Source organism: Pteropus alecto, unplaced genomic scaffold (assembly GCF_000325575.1).
Source record: "Pteropus alecto unplaced genomic scaffold, ASM32557v1 scaffold50, whole genome shotgun sequence".
Taxonomy (NCBI): Eukaryota; Metazoa; Chordata; class Mammalia; order Chiroptera; family Pteropodidae; genus Pteropus; species Pteropus alecto.
In genome coordinates this window covers 6,405,209-6,419,618 of record NW_006431918.1, presented here as the reverse complement: position 1 = coordinate 6,419,618, position 14,410 = coordinate 6,405,209, and the positions used below count along the sequence as shown (strand labels likewise).

General features: G+C 38.9%; 1 protein-coding gene across 1 annotated transcript in view; it reads right to left on the bottom strand.

The window, feature by feature from the left end:
- The window catches only part of TMEM154 (transmembrane protein 154), a 40,589-nt gene that overhangs the window by 5,086 nt on the left and 21,093 nt on the right, over positions 1–14,410 (bottom strand). The window contains exons 4-6 of the mRNA XM_015600674.2: positions 12,862–12,889; positions 11,553–11,638; positions 9,712–9,769 (exon numbers count right to left, since the gene is read on the bottom strand). Coding sequence (XP_015456160.1) covers positions 9,712–9,769; positions 11,553–11,638; positions 12,862–12,889 — 172 coding nt within the window. The remainder of the gene's footprint in view (positions 1–9,711; positions 9,770–11,552; positions 11,639–12,861; positions 12,890–14,410) is intronic.

The window sequence follows — 14,410 nt, the reverse complement described above, 5'->3', positions numbered from 1 at the left end:
GGTGGGGGGTCTTTAAAATCATATACTCTGGAGCAATAATTAGGATGAGGTTTATGTTTTTACTTATTTAATCTTTGTTTTCACAAATAAATACAAATAACTCAAACTGAAACCTGATGGCTTTGGTGATAATAAAATAGCAGCCACGGGGAAATTTTCTTCATTTTAATGTTCTTTCACAACCCACATTCAGTTTCGGTAGGAAAATTATTAACCTTTCAACAGGGTGCTTCAACATGGGTTCACAATACACTCCTGAGTATGATTTGCAGGTTTTGGTTCTATTTTGAGATTTTGGTATGCAGTTTTTTTCTTTTTTCTTTTCTTTTTTCTTTTCTTTTTTTTTTAGGCGAGGCAACCTTTGGTTGACCTCACAGATTGCAAGGACCTTGTCAGTTTACAATCCCTTTTTTTTTTTTTTTTAATTTTATTCTTTTTTTTTTATTATTCTTTTAATTTTTTTTACACCTACAGCACCTAGGTAGTCTCTCATCCAAGTACTGACCAGGCCTGGCCCTGCTCAGAGTGTGCTTTTGTTTCTAACCTGCCGATCTTTGCCACGTATCTGGCTCTGAGCTTTTCATCAGTAAGGCTAGGCTGCCACCCAAGTCTCCTGGAAGGCAGGAAGAAGGCCTGGAAAGAAGGCCACTCCATCTCTCCTCCACATCTCTATTTAGTTTGGTGCCCCTTCACCCAAATCTCAGCACCTCTCTATCTGAGGTGACCTTTTCTCCAAGGAAGGGCCTGAACGATAATAACCTACATGACCTGGTATCTCCTTAGCTCATAGGTGTGTACAGTCTGCAACAGATTCCGTTCCTCTGACTCCTACTTCAGTGCTCTCTTGCTCCGTGAAATACCATGTGTTTCCAAAATGACTCTGAAACAACTCGATAGATAGAGATAGGAGGTCCATGAAAAAGGACGGGAAACACTGTGTGCACATTTGTGCGTTCGTGTTTATGTCGTGAAGATAGGGAAGAAGCCGAGGTAAAAAGGGATGATCAATGGGACAGGAGAAGGAAGGCAGACAGTAAGAAAAAAGACAACATCTATAGAAACACTTATTCAAAATGGAAGCCTGATTGACAATTAAGGAATCTGAAGAGTAGATGTAACAACCCAATTCCATTAAGTCACCCTGAACAACTCTTAAACAGGACAAAGAGGTTTCATATTTTGGAAATTGGGTGGTAGCAAGATAATATTTCTAAGATCCAGAGTTCATGTCTACAGAGCCTAAGTCTCTGAATTGCACAATTTCCTTTTGTGGTCTTACCTTGAATTTTCTGCTACTCTGAGCAAAGTATAATCAAAACTGAATGGCCATAGGCACAATCCCTCTTTTGTCCACAGCACCGATCTGTGTCCAGCAGTTATTTAAAAAGTTATTTTTTTTCAATTATTATAAAACCAATCCATATTCATTGTTGAAAAAATATATAAAATACAAATTAACAAAACAAAAATACTAACAATCTCACTACAGTTAACATTTTGGTATTCGTACAAAAATGAGATCATACTATGCATATTGTGCAGTAATCTGCTTTTCTCACTCTCACTCATAAATAGACATCCTACCTTGCTAATAAGTATACAGCACTTTTTTAGTGGCTACAAAGCATCCCATTATCTCACTAGACCAAAAAAATTTTTCTTTAGCCATATTCTTATTGTTAAACATTTAGGCTATTTCCAAGTTTTAGCTTCTTTTTATTATAAAATTGCTGCATACTTTATTAACATTTGCATAAATATCTAAAAGAGGAAATGCTAAATTAAAATGTATGCAATTTTAAATCGTGACTAGCCGTCTGTCAAATTACCATGTTCCCTAGAAATTTTGTGCAATTTACCATCTCTCAACACTTTCTTTTATGAAACTATTCTTTTCCTCACATTGTCTCCAATACTGGATATTATTATTTTCATTTTTTTGTAAATCCAATAGGTAAAAATAGTATCATATTTATCTTTACTTTTTTCTTTATTTTTTTTATTACTAGGAAAAATATTTTTCCAAAGCTTTATTGATAATTTTAACTTCTTTTGCCAAATTGCTTATTGATGTGCTTTGCTCATATTTAAAATGAGATAATTATCTTTTTTATTGGTTTGTGTATCAATAATAATTTTTTGTTCATCATATATATTGCAAACACTTTTCCCCAGTATGTCATTTTCCTTCAAATTTTATTTATTGTGGTTTTTGAAGTACAGAAAATTTGAGTTTTTAATGTAGGTAAGTCTATTGTTTTCTGATATAGTTTCTGATTATGTGTCATTCTTTCAAACTAGTCCCCACCTTAAAGTTATAATAGTTACCTATACTTTTTCCGGATTTTTAATTTATTTTTAGTGTTTAAATTTATCTGGAGTCTATTTTAATCTAAAAAGTGAAGTAGAGCTCTAAATCCCCCACCCCCCGCCCCGGATGTTAGTCAGTTGTCCCAAGACTAGTTACTGACTAATTCACTAGCTATGAAATGCTACTTTTATAACATATTAAACGTTACATGTATTTGAGGTTGTTCTTGAATATTCAATTTTATTCCATTAGTAATTTTTATTTGGTTGTGAGTGTACAGAGTTTTAATTGTTGGAGCATGTCCCCTGCAAATTCCAGCCCTGTTCACTCTCTCACAATTGCTCTTTTAGAATTGTCCTGGCTATTTGTGCACAGTGATTCTTCCAGATGAAACGTTCATTGGGATATCAAGGACTGGGTTAAATCTAAAATGATAATTTTACATTGTCGAGTCTTTCATTCAGGAACACAGTATGTCTCTCTGCATTTGTTTAAATCTTTTTATGTCCCTCTATTAAAATTTCTTTTTGAACAATTTCTTTTTATACTATTCCATGCATGTTTTGGTTAAGTTTATGCCTGGATACTTCACATCTTATGTTGCTTTTGTGGCAGTACTAATGCTAGTATGTGCTAACAGTGGCTTTTTTGGCATAGTAGATAGGAGCACAGGGTCAGAGGGCCAGAGCTTGAATCAGAGCTCAGCCACTTCCTTGCTGTGTGAACTTGGGCAAGTTAATCTTTCTTAGTCTGCTTTCTGTTCTCATCTCATCTGCAAAACATACATAATAATACCATATACCTTACAGGGTTATAAAGAATAAATGAGAAAATGTAGGTAAAGCACTATGCTACAGCCCTGACACACAGACATACGAACACATGTTATTCTTATTCTTATTCTAGAGTCTCCTGTTAAAAATCACTAATGGAATAAAGTTGAATATTCAAGAACTACACTAGCAATCCTACAATCCTACACTAGCAAATATTTGTCAAATAGGAGCTGGAACATTGCTTCGAATAGCCAAAGGCTTTGAGAAACCATCTTCCAAAATAAACTTTCAGTTTCTGAGGAGAATATACTTAAATGTGATTTGTTTAGAACTCTCCACAAGCATTTTGATGGATCGTCCACCAACCAGAACTCGTTTATTTGAAGCACCAAAGAGCACAGGAGCTCACGCATGGTGCTTACTGCTACAGCTCTGTGAACCATGAGCGACGTGACAGGCCTGGCCACAGAAGGAACAGTCCCAGTGTAGGTACAGTTGCTTCACTTGTGAGACATCAGGTCATTCCTAGTGTTGTAACTCTCACACGCAAATTTTCACCAGTGGTTTGTTGCCCATCAAGCCTGCTAAGTCAACAGCCTGGGATCCGGCCTCCCACCTGAGTCCAGAGGCGTTCTCTCTCTCTCTCTCTCACGCTCATGCCTCTGTTTAGTTACATGTGTTTCCTGCTGTCTCAGTGGCTATTTATCATCTCTATGAAATAATCAAATAAGCCCAGACGTTTTTTAACTCTGGCAAATTCTAGAGTCTCCTGTTAAAAATATCTTGGCAAACTGCCACAGAACTGCAACAAATAAAATAAGTGATCTGGCTTCAAACCTCTATTGCTTGCCTCAGTGTTAATTCGTACGGTCTTAGTGACTTATCCATGACAGACATTAGTGAGTAAGTTTCTCAGAGTCTGATATAGATATTTTAAGAATGTGGGACAGCTTTCCCCAAAGCCTGTATAGTAACAGGCCTACAACTAAAAAAAACAAATTCAATTGATTAAAAAGCATCATCTTATTACTACTAAGAAAGCATTTAATTGGAATGCTACCAGTTAAATGAGGACAGATGCAACTCTAACCCTTTGTTTCATAACTGCCCCTTTGTTGCGGTCAGGGTCAGATAAGACATCTTTGTTCTCCTGACCAGTTTATCTTGTAACAATCCCTCTTTATGACCACAGCTAACGTTCCCTCTCTCGAAAGATGGCAATAAAACTACGTTAAACCTTTCCCGTGTTATGATGTTCTCCAACTTGTTTTTTGGGGAAATGTGGAGTTCAGTTTAGCGCAAAGTCGCATAACCATTAGATCATGCTCCCTTTCTCTGCATCAATATAATGTCCCTTCTCCTTCCCGAAAGAGGCCTGGCCTGGGTGAAATTATAGAGGTCACACATCTGGCTAACATCAGACTCAGGCCTAGAATTAGTCCAAGACACATATATCATGCTCACAGTGTAGACATAATCTGGGCCACTATTCAAACAATGCTGTGGCGTATTACGTTTAGTACTTCTTTCCTAACCCACCCACCACACACCTGCATTTTAATGTTACTTGAGGTTATTATCCTGCAAGATTATAAACTGTTACTTTGTGTCCCTATAATACTTAGCTCAGATTTGAGTGAAACCGGTTGTCACTTAATACACTGAATATTCAATACTTCTTGACTTATAAATGAATTTTGGGGGACTAGAGAGGAAGAGAGAAAAAAACCCTCACATATAAACAAATAATAATAGGAAGTGTCCACAGACATTTGCTTGAGTGAAGAGGCCAAAGCAGTTCACACAAAACTACTGTTTTCTTGTAAGCAATGGTTCAGTCATGTCAATGCCTGCACTAGATGATGAACACCTCACTCACCAAATACTTTCATATATTAGCTTCATGGTGCCTGGCTTTCTTGCTGCTAAGTGTTTTTTTTTTTTAAATCTCTAATTTGTTTTTAATTTATGGAATATTTCTTTTATTTTAACTAATTAATAGGAAAAAATGCAGTTTTAAACTCTTCTCTAAATCGACCTTTATCATAAACTTGCAGTGCGAATTTGGACAAATCACTTAACCTCTCTGAGTTCCAGGTTTACTTAGATGGATTATTTCATTTTCAACTAGTTGTCTTGGCTTGATGTAGACACTGTCAGGAACAAATTAGGTGCTCAATAAATATATTTTGAGAGACTACATCAACAATTATACTTTCTCAAAAAAAAAAAAGAGAAAGAGAAAGAAAGAAAAAGAAATTCACAAGATGCTCTATTAAACTAACCTGCATTTTTCTGAAAAATATTGAAGTGATTCATTTTTATAATGTCATTAACTCAGACATGAATCAATAGAATAAACAATAGAACTATTGCCAAACCAGAACAGGCATACTGTTATCTTCTCTGACTTAGTTTCCTAGGTGATAGCACCTAAGCATTGGGCATATAGAAAATGCTATATAAATGTCTTATTATTGCTATTACTATACTTTCAAAATTATAATTCCACTTGGAGGAGCCTAATCTAATTTTGTTCCTAATCTTTCCCAATGCTGTTACTCAATATAAAATCATCGCTGTAGCCAACGGGCATAAAGGGAAAGGAGATGAGTGCTTGGCTACTATTTGCAATTCCTTTTCTGTGGTTGTTCATGTCAACTTGCAGAGACAGAAACGCCAAGCTTTCGGGAATTGGACGTCCAACTACAAAAGGCCTCTGGAAGAAGGAAGAGGCTGGCAAGCCTGTAAGCACTGTGATTACACGGACTCTATCTTTCTTGTCTTTCCAGCAATCCCGTGGCATTTGGGGAGGTCTTGTGAGGGAAGGGTTAGACAATAAGGAAGTGCATTCTTTACAGAGAATTTAAGCAATAATAAAACCCACTCGGTGGGTCCATTTTTGTTCTCACCACACACTGGCAATGCTTACCGATGTCAACAATGACGTTCTCATCAACTCTGGGGAAGACCTCTCCAGCTCCCCTGCACCACCCCCTGGACACTATTCCACTGCCACTGTCCTCAGTACCTCACACAATGCCTGGCACATAACAGACATGAATTACAGGGAAAGTGCTAATGTGAGAAATAAGAATATAGAACTTCCCTTCCTCCACAATTCTTTCGTCTTTTCCTTTAGATTTAAAAAAAAAAGAAAGAAAGAAAACCATAACATAAGCTTCCCTTGGTACTTTATATATCTCTGGCCCTTATTTAAATCCTATGCAAAATTTAAGTTCCATAGCTCAAGATAAATGTCCCTTCTGTGAAGACAGGGCAAAGTAATGAACGATGGCTAACCAATGGGATATGTGGGAAAAGTTCTGAAAGACCTGGGATTATGGAAGCTAACGAGAGAAAGTTGAAGGTCCAAGCCTCTGCACACCATGTGGCACGTCAAGTGTAGGCTGGTGACCAGAAACTCTCCTTTTTCCCAGAAACATAGCAGACCTTACGTGTAATAGAGCTTCTATGTCAGGGTGACTTTCTGGCAACAAGAAGGGCTGAACCTTGTAAACAGATTCCAGAAGTCTTAATTTACCAGGAGGATAGGGAAATGTGTTTACCAATAAGTTCAGTCTCAGTGACTATTATATATCTTCTGAAGCATTAGCGTCACCCGCACACTGTTTAAATGGTAGAGGAAGGATGATTCACATTGGTAAAAGCCAATGGGGAACTTTTGGGGTAATGATGTGTCAAAGTAGGTTAACCGATTGTAACAAATGTACCATTCTAGTGGGGGAGGCTGTGCATGTATGGGGACAGGGGGCATATGGGAAATCTCTGTACTTTCCGCTCAATTATGCTATGAATCTAAAATTGCTCTAAAATACAGTCTTAAAAAAAAAAAAAAAAGCCGATTGGAGAAGGAGGGAGAACAGTTGCCAGAGAGTAACAGAATTAGTGTTATTTGCATGGTGCCTTAACACTTACAAAGTATCCTCTCTCTCTCTCTCTCTTTCTCTCTCTCTTATGATCCTGTGAAACTAGAAGAACAGGTGTCATTATTTCCATTTTTCAAGATGAGGAAACTGAAGCTAGGAGAGTTAAAGTGACTTGTCTTAGTATAAGGAACAAATGACCATTCAAGTCAGGTCTTAAAACTAATTTTCCAAGTCCAATGACCAATGTGCTCTCTACCTGTATCTCTAATGATTCATAAGCTTTTAGAGAAAAAAGCAAATCTTAGCGCCGTCTCGGATTAAATATTCAAAGCTCCGAAAGACCTGGGTTACGAACCGTTACAAGAGAAGTCTGAAGTCTGCACACCACAAGGAAAAGCTTCACTAATTATCCATGCAATTAGGACAGTAGGAAAAAGAAATGTGAATGAAATCATGACATCATGAAATCAGAAAAGAAAGATAATGCAAACTATAAAATAATTCAAACTATACATATATTCTTTCAAAACCTCCAGACCGCTAAGAGGACTATTCTGAAACCACCAACACTAAAGGCCTATGATGGTGATGGAGGGGTGTCAAAAGTCTCCAACTCGTTCCTAGAAGATCAAACAAATTCCTGATTCCTCAGGATTAGTGAGGTCCAAAAAGAAGTCACCAGGGAAACCAGGGGGGAAAATAATGCCCCACCCAACGATAGACATGTGCCTGGGCCTCAGGAAACAGCTGCATTAACCCGAAAGGGAATGAGTCTACATGTATTCGTTTTAATTTGTTAATAATAACCAATATTTATTGGGAGTTTATCTTTGCCAGGCTTTTTTTCTAAGTGCTTTGTACTTTTCTGAGTTTTTACTGAATCAAAATAGAGTTGGCTTTGCAATACCATAATACCCACTGAAGTAACCAGAAAGTGCCCTGTGGCACCAGTCTTGTGACTTGCCACTCTTGGCTGGTGCTGGCTTCACAGAGAAGGAACGAGGTAAAGGCCTGACAGTTGTCTTGTGAATTAGAGCCAGGCAGTTCTAAACCAATAGAGGAATGTAGGCATTCCTTTTAAAAATAACAATTTAGCATAAAGCAGTTCTCCAAATAGGTTAAGACTCTTTGCCTCACAGGCAGAAATGAGCTCAAGCTTATTTTTAAGACCACCTCTCAACATTTCAAAACTATGCTAGCTAAGAAGCTTTAGGCATTTTACAATACTCTAACATTAAGCTTCTTCTATGTTGTCAATGATTTCAAAGAACAAGAGACAGGTATATGAAAACCATTGACATTTCGTATCACGTGACAGGGCCCATTAGAGATACAGTAATAAGATATTTATAGGGTTTTCGTGGAGACCTGAGCCCTGTACTAGACATACATAGTGCCTCATCATTAGGTAAGGTAAAAATGCAAGGAAAAATTTCCTTTGTGGTGGTGTCCTCTGTGGTACTTCTCCGAACATTTCTTTTCTTTCATCTGCTTGTTAATATCTGGTATCTCATTTATGTAAGATGGAATCTTTTCTGAACCAGTAATAAATTTTAACACGCAAATGCCTGCAGAGGTAACAAATATTTTCTCTAAAATCTGCAATAAAATAAAATCTGCTTCAGAGCTGAGCTGTGGTGGCACGATGCAGGGACAGATGTCAGATGGCGACTTCTTAGGTAAGGTTTAGAGGAAGGTTCAGTTGCAGAATAAGGATCCAGAAGATGAATATCCAACTGCCCCAATCACTGTCTAGTAATCAGTCTTTCTCCGCATTGCTCTGCCTCAGGGATGCCCAAAGACAGTGACTACACTCTGGGAGTGTTTAAGATGATTGGCACAGGGCTTCTGGTTAACATGAAGGGAGAGAAAATGGGTGGTATTTATCCTGCTTTGAAAGTTTATTTTATTTAATCCGACAGGAATGTAATATTTCAGTCATGGGCTCAGTCATGTTCTCTGCTCACTGGTCATCTCAAGTCGCCCCTGTCAACAATTCCGTGAGCCCCAAATGACAGCAGTGCTCTACGGAGAAAGTCCCCGACTTGTTGAATGGTTGATCCTATTTCTCATGAGCAGGTCCCATGTCCTGAACTGATCAAAAACACCCCAAACCTGCTAATTTCTATCCTCACTGAAGATAATGTAATTTAAATGAGATCGTGGAATACTAAAAGATACCCAAGCTCCATGCACCAAAATTTTCTATCAAGCAGAGCCACCTAGTGGTAGAATTTATTTATTTATTTTTTTAAATTCTCATTTAATTTTTCTCATAGCAATCCCATCCAGAGAGGGTCTTCTTTCTTTTTTATAAAAATATGTTCATTTTACTCATTCTTGTTTACAGCTACCCCCTTTGAGACTGTCACCTCCATCCATTTTCCTTACCAAACATCTACTCATGCAAGATAAACAAACCTACAGTTTGTTATAATCAGAAAGGTTTATGACTAAAACAGAAGCTGACTTAACAGTATCTCTTCAGAAGGACGATAAATCAGTATTCAGAAATACTGATTTATTTCTAAAGATAAAGAGTCACTATGATATTTACTTTGTACCTATTTTCTATAACTCACACTTCCTTTTCTCTACACTACACATATATACACCCATATAAATTGTCACATAAAATTTATAAGCACAGAGAAGGTGAGCAAAAGTGCTCTACTGTGGTCTCCAATCTCTTCCCCCCCATATACATATAATCTATGGTAGAAATTAGAAGTACCTTGGGCTGTGGTTTGATTCTTTTTCTTCTTTTAAAGTAGGTAAACATTCACCGTCGGCTAGGACACAATAAAAGTAAACTCATTATTAGTCACTGAAATTCTGTTTCCTAGCCACAAAATTCATACAGTTGAGCATCACATTTCTCTGATCTGTATGGCTACTTGTGCAGAAATGGCCTCACCAGGCAGTTCCAGAGGTTAAAATATTAATGGTGGCAAGGCTTTTAAAATGGAAAAAGCACTAATAACACAGATACAAGATTTCAATGTGCTTCTGGCCCTGTTGAAAAAGGGCGCAATTCATCACTGCTTAGTTATGTAGTCCCTGAAGCCACCCCTGTGGCTCCAAAAGCTAGAATCTGCATGTTTCAGGATGGACGGTGGAATAAAATGGCTTCGCCTGAGGTCCTGATGTGCCTGCAGAATGAATTAAGTCAGGATGCAAGATGGAAAAGAAGCAGGTATGGCGGGGAGCAACTCACCTTCTCGAGGTCATCAGAGTTCTCTCCTATTACTCCATAGCTATGTGTCAAAATAACTCTGCTTTAGTCGTCAAATAGAAATGCCTTTTTTCAGCTTTATGGTTTTAGTGAGTATAATAAGATCATGATTTTTTTATTAAAATGATCTCAGGAACAAAAGGAAATACACCAAAATATTAAGAGAGGTTGTCTTTGGGTGGAGAAATTTTTTTATTTCTACTTTTTTAAAAATTTTCCAAAATTACTGTGTATGTATATTACTTTTATAAACTAAAAACAATAAAAATAACCTACTTTAAGAATTATCTCAATGACCCGCTCCTATCCTCAAATGCTTTTCAGAGCCAAACATCCCCCAATATTCTATGAAAAACTGTTCAAAATTGTACAATTTAGTTGAATGGCTCTAATCTTTTGGAAAACTCATGTTGATAAGCCTCTGATACAATAATTCTAACAACAAATCTTTGAATTTAAGAACTCCATTGTAGATTGTTGAATGTAACAGACCTCAGGGTGTTTTTTTTTAGCTAAATGTTAAAAATACAAAGGATAAGATAATAAAAATAATAGATTTTATTAGCTTAATCTGAGCATCAAAATAATTTATTAATTTTAAAGGAATTTTTAAAAGAAAGAAAACAGCTGTTGTCATTTTTAGTCCAAATATTGATTTAATGAAAAGTAAGGAACATATACTACAATTACTGCTAGATATCGATTTGAAATTAAATTATATGGGAATATCTATATCACTATCAATATTAGTGCTGTCCAATAGATCTCTCTACAGTGATGGAAATATTCTAAATTTGTGCTATATAATATAGTAGCCACTAACCACAAATGGCTACTGAGCACTCAAAATGTGACTAGAGTGACTGAGGGAAAAAAATTTTTAATTTTATTTATTTAAATTTTAATTTAAATAGCCACAGATGACTGGTGTCTATTGTATTGGACAGCACCAATCTATGTCAACAACCTTATTTGATAAAATTTTATAACCATACACAGATTAAAATCATAGATCTCTAAATATAAGGTAATGCCAGATATTAACTTTTTCCAAATAATTTGGGATCAGTGGTTTCCTCGCTTGAATAAAGCCCATTTTCTTCTTGAAAAAAAAAAACATTTGAAAAATTTGTACCAAAATAAAAACAAGTGGCCATGATGTAATAATTAAACTGATTATTTAAGGGTGGTCAGCCTCAAGTGTATTACCTGCTCGCATCAACTCTAATGCGGGTTGGGCTCACACCCCACACTCCAGGACTCAGGGGCGGCCATTTACAACAAAACTGTTCAGCCTCCTCTGACTAGAGGGGATGGAAAAAAACAAGGCTACCACATACCATTTCTATTCATGCTGTTCATCCATTTATCGAGCTCTTCCATTTCTATTTCCATAACAGAGGGTGTGTCTTCCTCAAAAATAGGGCTAAAAGAGAACAAAAAATTTGTTGAAAGGAAAAAAAAAAAAGTGTAGTGCGCTGAATTTCATTTTGGGAGAGCCTAGAATGTTGGCTGTGAGGAAGATGAACTTGATTCACTGTCTTATACTCCAGGTAGATTAAACATGCACCCTATTCAAGTGTACTAAACTCTAATAGGAAGAAAGGTTAAAACTAACAAAGCTTCACCTATCACTGATCCAAGAGTGGAGGGCAAAGGCTCATAGAGCAGCGTGTGGGCTGAAAGGGAACCCAGGAGCTTCAGCTGCCCCAAAGGTGCAAAGCAGAGGAGTGGCCACATTTAGCACTGTGGCCTTGCTTAATTTCACTTCCCTTTCTTTGGGGTTTTTGATCAGTGCCTCAGTAAAGAGGCCACCAGTCAACAGGATCGGATCACCTCTGCCTTCTGTTCCCAGGCATCCTGTCTTGGAGGAATGGAGCTATTGCTTTCTAATGAAATCCACAGCCCCTCATTTGCCAGGGTTTGGGGGCTTAGAGCACACAGTTAAGCGAAGAGAAGCCCCTGGTTAATGGAAGAAAGGTTGGGGGAAGGGGAGCGCCAGCTCTGATGGCCACGTAGGCCTTATACCTTGTAGAGGAAGTGAGCAAAGTACCTAAGGAGTAAGGCTGTTGAGGGGGAGGGCAAGGAGGAGGAGGAGGAGGTGGGCCTCGCCCTAGAACATTCTTCTGGAGTGAATCTTCTATTTTTCTCCCTCTCTCCCTCCCTTCCTTCCTCTTGGCGGCCTCACCCCTCCACGCCTCCCCACCCCACCCCCTACACTCCTGCCCCAACTTCCTTTTCTCTCCCCTTCATTCACCTCTACCAGGGCTCCCCTCCCTTAATAGCAGCAAACATATCTTCCCTGGTGATAAAATTGTTAATCCGAATAAATGGGCTGATGTCCTTGAACTACACCCAGGATATTGAACTACTGTGCATTTGGAATTGGTAGCATCAGAAAAAGATTCTTTTCTGAACAGAGGACCCTGTCCTCAGCCCGGATCCACCCCCTGGATTAAGGTTTGGGCACTGAAACATCATTTCCTAGACAGCTAGGGGCTGTCTCCTGGGGCCCAGGAAGCAAAAGGTCCCCGCGCGCGGGGCTTCAGAACAAAAACTCTGGGGAAGGCAGACGGCCCTCTAATCTGCTCCTTTCCCTAGCATCCGAGTTCCATACCGCGCAGGACCGGAGGGAGACGGACGACTTACACTTTCAGGTTGTCGCTTCCCAGTTCATCTAAAAGAGCATGAATATAAAGGTCATGTTAGCTTTGTTTGTCAGTAACAACTTTTTATCTCAACACAGCTGAAATCTGCTTTACAAAGAGAACGAAGTGGCTTTCGGTAAATTGTGTTTTTAAAGGAGCAACAATTAACCTTTAAGTCAAACAAGTGCCAGTTGCCATATGGAAATGAGGTCCCAATCCACGTGATTCTGTTTTCTTATACATATGATGGTGCTCTGAGACCACTCACCTCAGATCAGATGTTCATCCCTCTCTGTTTTTTCCACACAAAGAGAAAGACAGTGGTAAGGGAAAGGAAAAAAGGGCCACATAAGAGGGCTTGCTCCTTGCCCCCTGACCCAAAATGTACCAGTTCGAAGCACTGCTGTTTCATCTCCTTGTGATACACCAAGCCGAACACTGTGACTGCCCCTTTGTCTCGGAGAAGGATGTGGGGCACTCCATCCAGGGCTCCCCTTAGAACATTCCTTGCACCTGCTCATTGCATGACTGGACCCTTCACACCTTCTGTTCTCAGAGAGGCCTCTCCTACCTCCTCTCTCCGAAGCAGGGCCCGTCTTTCTTTTGTCCTCCAGCTCACCACTTTGCTTGCTGCCTTCATAGTATTTGCCACAATTTGTCACTGATCAATTCATCTATTTAATTCTTTTTGTCTGTCCCTCCCAGTAGACCGCAGCTCCACAAGCTCAGGGGTCATGTCTGTCTTGTTTGTCAGGCGTTCCTCACTTCCCTTCCATCTAGCACAGAGCCTGATAAACACAAGGTAAATATTTACTGAATAAAATGAATAGATCTTAATCTGGATTGTCCAGCATTGGGGTTAAATTCACGGCCAGCGATTTGGATTTAGCATTATCATAATAGTGAAACTTCCAAGCCTGCTTTTTGCTGCTATTGGTGAAGGTGAGAGTCAGATAACAGTTAGCAAAATGGCTCTAATGCAAATCAGACTCTCAATGAGCACGTGGCAAGAATTAGAGCCCAATGCCCCGGCTCCTGAACTCTGTTGTGTTTGGCAGGGGGATCAATGCACCCAGAGAAATGAGTCAATGATGTCAAGCAAGTGGATAGCACAGGCTCCCTGCACCTTTTATGATGTAAAAACCATTAGGAAGCAAACCACTTTGTAGAGATGCCCCAAACGGTTTGATGTTCCTGAATCTTGGCAATCAGAGGCCTCCTTTTCTCTGGCCTACAGTAATGCAGGTCCCCAGCGAGGGAACAGAACCAGCAGGCACCTGGAGCTGAGCTCCTGGCAGCAGCCTGGAGCTGTTGTGATTTCTTGTGGGTTGGCAAGCTTGACCGGCATTGCTAATCTAGGAAATCTGGGCACAGATGCAAGTTTCGTGCCACCGCTGCTTACCTTCGAGGGGGTGCAGGTTATGTCCTCCGGCCCCCGAATAGGAATCTAAAGCTTCCTGCAGATGCCTGACTCCTCAGAATCTTTGAAAGGGGGGTATTTGCATCTTATATTATATACATATATATATATGTGTGTGTGTATATCTGTA